General features: G+C 35.0%; 1 protein-coding gene across 24 annotated transcripts in view; it reads left to right on the forward strand.

Annotated features, from left to right (window-relative positions):
• The window catches only part of LOC125027060 (longitudinals lacking protein, isoforms A/B/D/L-like), an 81,563-nt gene that overhangs the window by 34,980 nt on the left and 36,583 nt on the right, over nt 1–10,000 (forward strand). The window contains exons 5-6 of one of the 24 annotated variants that reach the window (XM_047615742.1): nt 4,446–4,670; nt 5,073–6,011. The exons of 17 other annotated variants lie outside the window; for them this stretch is intronic. In XM_047615742.1, coding sequence (XP_047471698.1) covers nt 4,446–4,670; nt 5,073–5,396 — 549 coding nt within the window. In that variant the 3' untranslated portion in view covers nt 5,397–6,011. Of the gene's footprint in view, nt 1–2,759; nt 3,070–3,134; nt 3,948–3,981; nt 4,421–4,445; nt 4,671–5,072; nt 6,012–8,216; nt 8,888–8,920; nt 9,746–10,000 lie in introns of those variants that run through there. 6 more of the 24 variants (XM_047615748.1, XM_047615753.1, XM_047615749.1 and 3 more) reach the window with 6 other exon arrangements.

Here is a 10,000-nt window from a genome sequence, read left to right on the forward strand (position 1 = left end):
AATATCAATTTATATTTGTGGGAATTTTCTCTGAAAGCTCTTTCTCCTGTGTGATCACGTGGCATGGGTAGGGGAGTTTTTTTCAATAGTTTGCTAGCAAGGATCATGATAACAATTGTTCCAGTGGTATTGATATCACTTTAGTTATATAGAATCAGGAAGTTTTTGCTTTGAATTTGAAACCTAACCGTGATGTTATTAAAAGCTTTTTTTATTTGATTAATAAATTGCATAAGATGGGAATGTTTTTCCAACCTGGAAATAACATTGCCTTTCTGTGTCTGTAAACTCTGGAATTCTCTGGGATTTTCTTTTGTTTTTCTTCTCAATCTTTAGTTGTATCTGGATTTGAATATCCCACAATATATAACAATATATATTGATGAATTTTCACAAATTTTTGACATGAAAATGTCACTTTTTTGGTTATTACTTATAAATATTAATGCCAATTTAACTCCATCTTTCCTATGGAGTTGATATTTTCATTATGTATCAGTACATGATTGGTGGGATTAAGCAGCTCGTTCTGCACATGTGCAGGATTAATCTTTGAGCTCGAAAGTAAAGCCTTGTCTGGAAGTGAATTAAATTTATATTTATATATACATGTATATATATATATATATTTATATATATGTGTGAGTTGGTTTTTCATGACAGCTATAGGTGTGTCCAACTCTAAGCAGTTAAGGAATTTCTTTTACACTTTTACATTGAATATGCCCTTTTGTTGATTTGAAAAGCTACATGTTAATTTCTCTTTTAGTTTTCAACATATATTGGCAATTGTATTGACCTATTATTTTGTAAGCTTTTACATAACAGTTAAATAATACATTGGCGATGTAGAATTATTACCAGACACTGAGTGGCACCTCAACATTTTATGGGAACATTTCCTGGTTGCCAGGAAAAGGTTGCTCATGCCCAACTGTGAGCTATTTCCCAAAGTGTGGAGCAGTATGTACTATTGATGTACACCTGTCACCAATTAGTTATTATATATTTATACATACATATGTGTGTATATATACATACATATGTGTATATGTATATATACACATGTATGTATATTTACACATTTATATATACACATGTATGTATATATACATAAATGTATGTATATATACAAATGTATGTTTATATACACAAATGTATGTATATATACACAAATGTATGTGTATATATACATATGTATGTATATATACACAAATGTATGTGTATATATACATATGTATGTATATATACACGTATGTATATATACATATATATATATATATACATGTGTATATATACATTCATATACACATGTATGTATATATACACATGTATGTATATATATATATATAAATATGTGTGTATATATATAAATACATGTGTGTATATATACAGACACATGTATGTTTATATATACACATGTATGTGTATATATACACATGTATGTATATATATACATTATATAAAAGGTATGAATGAGAATGAATATCTTCACAATACAAGAGATGTATTTGACCAGTTTCGACTTTGTCTTCGTCAGAAATACATATACACAGATATATATATACACATATATGTATATATATACACACATGTATGTATGTATATATATACACACATGTATGTATGAATATATATACACACATGTATGTATGAATATATATACACACATGTATGTATAAATATATATACACACATGTATGTATGAATATATATACACACATGTATGTATAAATATATATACACACATGTATGTGTATATATATACACATGTATGTATGTATATATATATACACATGTATGTATATATATACACACATGTATGTATATATATACACACATGTATGTATATATATACACACATGTATGTATATATATACACATGTATGTATATATATGTATATATATATTTTAATGAAAGCATCATAAGTGGGTGTAGCATGGGGTATTTTTGAATGCTCGTTTGTTCAACACTTATTTATTTATGATGGTGCATAAATTAAATTTTTGTAATATAAATTCTTATTTTATATTTTTTTCCCCTCTTCTCTAAGGAAATATGTGGCCATAGGGCTGTTTGTTGTCTTACTTGTGAGATTTCTTCCCTTCTGATATAGATGCTTGTAAAAAGAACGTTTTTGAACCTGAGGTTGCAACAGAGCTTAGAACAAAAACTACAATTTGAAATTAAATAGTGCAGTTTACAATTGGATATGAAATAAATTAATAATCAATCAAAACTTTTGTAACATATAGGATTAAAGACAAAACTTATTTAGATATAATAGGCCTTTTTTTAGTGTCAGTCCAACAATGTTCATCTTGATTGCAGTAAGTGATTAATCATAAAGACATAACCTCTTCCAGTAAAAATTAATAGACTGTTACTGTTAAAAGTATGCTCTAAAATCTTTTTCATATATTACTTTGGGGGTAGAAGATACATTTCAAAGTATAACCAAAATAAAAAACAAATTTGCTATCCTACTATCTCCTCATGTATATGGTTAATGAGCAAATTCTAAAGTTTATTTTTACTAATAAGCAAGATTTGATAATCTGTAAAGGCTCTGTATATATATGTGTGTGTGTGTATTTTTTATTTTATTACCACTTTCCTATATTCTCAGTACTGGATATGGATATTTGAAATTTGGAGTCTGATTACTTATTGACATGGTGAAAAGGAAAATTACTGCATGGCATTAACGAATCTGAGAGCAATGAGGCATAGAGGTTTTGTTGTGGTCTTTTTGCAGTTGCGGATAGTGAGTGTATCAGGGGCAAGCAGCATTGAATGGGCAGCTGATCCTCCGAAACGCAAGCACCCTTGCAGGTTTTGTGGTAAGCTCTTCACTCGCCGGGGTCATGCCAGCCAACATGAACGCCAACACACGGGTGATCTACCGTATTCCTGTGTTATCTGCAACAAGAAATTTGTCAACAAGTCCCATTATGATTATCATATTACTCGTAGCCTGGAGCACCAAACAAAACTTAGGAATTGTGACATGTAACTGAGTGAATTCCTATTTCTAAGGTGGTGTACGGGCAGAATAGTGATTGGTGCATGAACACCCACAATAGCTGGCTATAGGAATTGATAGTGATGCCAAGCTTTTATTTTGTTGCAGGGGGGTTGTGTTGGTGGTGGTGGGGGTGATGATTATGGTGAGGAAGTAATGAAGGTTATAGTGGACAAGGCTTTTTGTCTTGTCCCACCTTCACCTTGCCAAGACCAGCCAGCTTGGAGTGGTCCCCGCCCCTCCATCAGTGACCCCCAGCAGGTAGGCTTCTTATGCCAAGTGTGTGGTCAGGTCATCCAGAGGAGAGACAATTACAGGAGACACCTGCGCCTGCATTCAGGAATGTTGCCTTTCCAATGTCATCTGTGCCCGCGACGGTTCAACACACGTTATCATCTACAGTACCACCTCAAGCGTAGCAATGTACATGCTTCTGCCAGTAACACAGACTTGGCTAATGCTTCTGTACCTCCTGAGTGAAGTTGAAAGGAGAGCGATGCAAGAGTGAAGTTCATCCTCTACGCAGTATATTGTGATAGTGGTGTTCCTGCAAGAATGTAATGGAGAAGATAACCAAAAGTTGTGGTTTAAGATTTTATAATTTCCAGTAGTTGGAAATTGAAATTGGAGGCTGCAGCAATTGCCAAAGGTTTCCCTTTTGTTTCCTGTGATTTTTTTATATATAATTTTTTTTTCTTGTTTACTTTTTTCCTTTATATTTTTTTTAGTACAGTCATCAGAGATACTGATTATAATTTTGACTTTTCAACTTTGCTTTTTAGTTGAATTGGTAATACTTACATGGTTATGATGATGCTATAGTGCAAGTGTCTCTGACAAGTTGCTACTTGAAATGGGTGGATTTTCTAAGAGTTCATAGTGGAAAGAACTAAGGGGGTCGATGGGACTAGAAAATGTGAGCGGCTTGGTGAAACCAATCTTTCATTTGTTGCAGGACTATGGCATGTATTTGTTCGCTCCACCTTTAAGAGGCACTGAAGAGCCCAAAATCTTCAAGTGCTCGTTCTGTGACAAGACGTTTCAGCGGAGAGCTAACGCACTTCGTCATGAAAAACTCCATACTGGGGAGAAGCCCTTTGTGTGTCCTCTTTGCGGTCGGGGGTTCATCACGAAGGCCAACTTGATGTACCACCTTGAGCGTAGCCAGGAGCATGCGAATGATCGTAGTAACCCAATTTATTAAATGGCATCGATATTTTCATGATAGGAAATGTGGGTTTTCCGCCATGTTATGTAAGTGATAAGAAAATGAATTTATTGGTGTCATTTTTTATTCTGTGTTACTTGGTTCCACGGAAGCCTAGTAGGAATTTGGGGTGGGTGTCGTGCCACCGTGTATAGCTGCTGTAGCCACTGTAGAGATGCTGGCTAAGGCAGGTCTCCTCTCGTTTGTTGCAGGGTTCGTGGCAAGCCTGCCACTTGGATTGGCTCAGGGATCCAGCCAGTGGTGACAGCAGCCGGCCCTTTGTGTGCACCTACTGCAGGAAGGCCTTCAAGCGCAAGGATCACCTATTAATACACGAGAAGGTGCACACTGGCGACAAGCCATTTGTGTGTGAAGTGTGTGGTCATCGCTTCGCTCAAAAGACACACCTCCGAAATCATCTGACCAAACATTCGGAAGTGCGTGCTCATGCTTGCATTGTTTGTGGGAAGAGGTTTAAACGGAAAGACTCCCTTAAGATCCATGAAAAGATACACCATGATGAAAGTAATACTTGTGCCATCTGCGGACTTGTCTTAGACACTAGAGAGGGCTGGCGTAACCATCTGTCCTCTCACTATCAGATGTAGCACTGCTGAAAGTAATCTAAAGGTATTTGGTGCACCTCCAAGAGAGTATTCTCCAAATGCCTGGACCAAAGGCAAAAAAATAAAACCAAAAAACAAAAAAAAAAAACAAAAAAACATTCCGGTGATGTATTGTCACACTTAACAGTAACCAGAATTGAGTATTTTGGGTGGGAGTGGGTAGAGCGGCCTGGTGGTGATCTTGCTAAGCAGCTCTCCTCTGCTCTGTTCCAGGGGCTGATGGCTGCCCTCAACTACCACATGGCCGGTTTGGATGAGGAGACGCTTAGGCCACATCAGTGTGTATATTGTGGGCGCCGTTTTAAGCGCAAAGACCACCGCATCGAACATGAAAGGATCCACACAGGAGAGCGCCCTTATGCTTGTCGGCTTTGTGGCCGTGCCTTTGTACAGAAGCATCAGCTGATGAGTCATGTACGACGCAAGCATGCTGCCACTGACCCAACTATACCAAGGCCATATCCACCAGCTCCTCCCCCTCCTGCACCTCCATCACACCTTGGTAGAGGCGTTGGAGATCAACAATCTCAATATTAGCTCAACAAATATTAGACAGAATTAATGACTTGAGACATGTTGTTAAAACTAAAGTTTGTGATATCTTAAAGAAATCATAGAATTTGCTAATAATATATGGCAGGCCTACCATAGGATATGTTGAATTATATTATTAGATAATTTATTTTTGTTTAGAGGCCAGGCAGGTAGTGAGACTTTGTATGATTTAATGTAAGATGACAGATAATGAATTTTACTTCTGTAATTTAAAACAAGCTGCCAGATAGCAACTATATTGTCATAATTTAAGACAAGCTGCCAGATATCTCTTATACTTTTATTATTTGGTTAAATGTACTGTATATAAATTATGCCATGTAGTAGAATAATGATGAATATTGTGCTTTTACATAAAGTGTGCTTGGTACTTATGTATTTATTTTTTTAACTAGTCTTATCAATGTTGAATTGTTGGGGTTGGATGAATATACATTACCATTCAAAAGGATTTTGAATAGGAATAAATAGCAGCAATCATTTGTATTCCATAGTAGACCAAGCCTAGCCCAATAGATAAGATGACACTGTAATAACTTGTTCTGCTCAAGTATTGTTTACTCTGTAGCGTCCTGATAATAAAGGGCAGAGTTGGTATTCCACACATTTTCTTAGTATATAATCCCTTTTTAAGAATTTGAAATAGAAAATAAAATTTGAGCTGTGACCTGGAATAATGTCATTTTTTGTTTACTATACAGTTAAAGTTTTATCAAGTGGTTTGTGATACCTTAAAAATTTAGAAATGACCTTAGCAAGAGTTAGAATAAAAGATGGAATCTTCATATGATCTGAAAAGATGAGATAACTAGTTCTAAAAATAATCAGTAAAGATAACTCAGATATATCATAAGTAATTTATTAAAGTGCTATAGGAATTAAAAAAAAAAGAAAAAAAAAAAGGTAAATTGTGTGCTGAAACAAAATGTCACATTTATTAAATTATAATCAAAGCAAGTGAATTAGAGAATTTAAACATTACAGGGAATTATATTAGATTCATAAGGCTTGTAAGTTGCTGTAGTTCTAAGATGAATAAATAATTAAAATATTAAATGTACTAAAGAAAAAAGATAATCTCAAGAAATTTACCAATACATAAAGAGAGAAGTAAAGGTCACGTTATATTCTAGACATTAGGAAGAACTGTCCTGAAGAAAAGAAGAAGGTTCAATAAGGATTCAAACTGTCATGGCTAATCGTCAGACTGAATTTTGGTGATGGAAAAGGAAGGGGAGGTCTATGGTAGGTATTGAAAGCTAATCTTTGTAAGAATATTGATGTTGAGATTGAGAGCATGTGTATTAAATGTGGTACAAATTAGGTATTTATTTGCACACACAAAAAACACTTCAATAATGATGCATCAGAGCCTTCACTGATGTGAGCTTAGCTTGCATGGTCCTCTCTTCCTTTTCCTTTTTCTTCCTGCTCTACCTATCCTTTGGTTCCTTTTCCTCTTTACCTACTATTCTTGTTGAATACTCAGATTTTCTTTTTAATGAAACTTATCATTCTTGATTTACAAATGTAGAATCTTTATGTTTAACTATTGGAAGTAGGATCATGTACACTTGGTACTAATTGAGAGATAGCTATTTAGACAGGTTATGCTAAAAAAAAAAAAAAAAGTAAAAAAAAAAAAAGAAAGAAAGAAAAATTACAACTACTACTACTAATCATAGTAGTAGTTAAATAAGAGGAAGTATTGGATCCAATTCAGATTCAGTTATGCTTATAAAGAATGTCTACTGAATTAATTATTAGTTTTTATTTTATTTGCAAAGCTTTTTCAAGCATATACTAAAATACAACAAATTAACTTCAAAATGTCAACCTCCTGTGATATGAAACCACTTTGTAATAAGTAGTAAACTATCTCTTTGAATGTGAGGTGCATCTCACGCACACGCACACGCACACGCACACGCACACGCACACGCACACGCACACGCACACGCACACGCACACGCACACGCACACGCACACGCACACACACACACACTGCCAAGTAGCCCATACCTTGGGGAAAAAAAAAGTAAATAAGAAAAGAAGGAAAAAGTTCAACTATTTGTCACACTGTCCAAAAGAAACTTAAGTAAAGGCATCAAAAAGAAAAGGCAAACAGTACTCTGTATAAAGGAATTACGATAGAATCAATGAATAATATTCATAAGCGATACTAATATATCTGTTGAATATCTATATATATATACTCCTCTGAAAATCTGTATTCACAAAGATCTAGGCATTTGTATAACTTAGTTTTGAGGATTACAGTGTTTTTTTAAATGAGGTAACACTGCACTTTTTAGACTTCTCTACACAAATTTCTGATGTTAACTATAGGTTTAGATTTTTTTAAATTATCGTTATTATTGTTATTGTTGTAATTATTTATTATTGCTATTATTACCAGTCATTATTATTATTATTATTATTATTATTATTATTAATTATTTTTTTATTATTTTATTTTATTAGTATTACTATTATTATTGTCAGTATCATGATTGTTCTTGTTATTATTTTTATTATTATTGATAATTTTCTTTTGCTTTTATTAATTATTCATCATTTTTTCCCCAAATTATATCTTTCATATTACTTTTTTCCTTAACATTCTTATTAAAAAAAAAAAAAAAAAAAATCACAAACCCCTTTGGTTATGCTATTTGAAAGAGCATCTTTTATCATGACTTGAGAAGTGCAAACGTAGAAAACTGTATTGTTAAGGGTGAGAAAAATGGCCAAGTAACCTGGATCTGCACCAGACTAAGCCAGCATGTTTCTCCCTTCCAGGGGCATGTGGGGTGGCCAGGGTTGGTGGGGCGTCACCCTGTAGAGACCCACAATATCTGCTTAGGAGGGCAAACTGTTCGTGCGCACAACCCCCTCCAACACTCCTCAGTCCTCAACCCCCAGCCAGCCACCCACTCCTCTGAAGCATTCATGCGGCCGTTTTCTTGCAATTTCTGTGACAGTCGGTTCAAGACGAAGCAGCATCTGACACAACATCAGCGGCTGCACACAGGCGAAAAACCCTACTCATGCTTGTACTGTCAGGCCCGGTTTACACAGATGACTCCATTAAAGAGACACATTGCCAAAATGCACTCTGATACATCACAAAGCTCTCAGGACTCCCCTCATGCACTTTCAAGTATTGGAAGATTAGAAATGTGACTCTGGAAATCTTCCAGTGTGCTGTGAAGGCAGATGTTAGGTAGAGGTTGACTGTTGAATACTGTGTTGGTATTTCGTTCTTTTAGTATCCTTTCCAGAAATTAGTCATGATTAGCAAATTAAATTTTCAGTTGTGTTTTATCTTGTATATCAAGGCCATAGCATGAGTATTACCTACCATTTATATATAAAAGGAAAAGGAAAACAAAACTGCTTGCAGTAGTATTGGATTTTTCAGTCAGTAACAGAATAGGAGGTAATAAAAAAGAAAAAAGTTTCTTTCGGATTTCCCTTCTAAATTAGGTCTCCTCTTGTTGCAGGGCGTCATGGTGCAAGCCAAGGACATTTTGGGCTTATCACCTTTTCAAGATAATATGGGAAGAGCTCCTGACACCAGCTTGTCACATAGAATGCGAGAGTTAACAAGTAATTTAAGCGAGGGTGGTGGGTGGGTGGTGGATGGGGAGCCAGGGGCAGGTAAGGGAAGTTACAGAAGTACGTGGCCTGAACCTACTAGGGGGATTAGTGAACTTGTGGGCACAGAGGAGAGGCCTTTCCCCTGCCCTTACTGTCCGTTGAGCTTCAAACGTCGCTACACAATGCAGGAACATGTGAGAATACACATGGGTTCGAGGCCATATGCTTGTCGCTCTTGTGGTAAAACTTTCACACAAAGAAGTTCTCTATTGAAGCACGTTCGTGTTCGTGTATGCCAAAAACACGTATTGCAAAATTAATAAGTGGTATACCATCCTAATGGCCAAAAAGATTACTAAAGAGTATTTTGTTATGAATGAAATGGAGTATAGAAGGCAAAAACTGAAGTGGATTAATTATTGTGAAGCAAATGCTGCTTTTAGGATGTCATTTTAGTGTTATAAAGCTGGTACTTAGTGAAAAATAATGTACACCTCTGTGGAAAGCAGAAGTGGGATCATCAGTAGTGTAAAGATTAATGCATTTCTTTGTAATACAAAAATTTGCAAGGACTAATTATTACTCCTTACATAGGAACAGTTTGACAAGGATCCTACAATGGGGCTGGTAGCTATACCATATCCTACTCTGTCTCACCCCCTATTTTTTTTTTTTTTTTTATCATCATCCCCCCCCTTCTCCGATGCTCCCTTTTGAAGCCCCTGATCTCTACACCTGAAGTGCATATGTGTTTGGCAATTCAGTTGGCCTTTAGCTTTGTACTTATGATGATCAGGCTCACCATGAATAATATATATAGATGTATAAATGTATAAATATACCTATATATATGTATGTAATATGTAATTATATATGTATATATATGTATGTAATATGTAATTATATATGTATATATATGTATGTAATATGTAATTATATATGTATATATATGTATGTAATATGTAATTATATATGTATATATA

Source organism: Penaeus chinensis, chromosome 7 (assembly GCF_019202785.1).
Source record: "Penaeus chinensis breed Huanghai No. 1 chromosome 7, ASM1920278v2, whole genome shotgun sequence".
Lineage (NCBI taxonomy): Eukaryota > Metazoa > Arthropoda > Malacostraca > Decapoda > Penaeidae > Penaeus > Penaeus chinensis.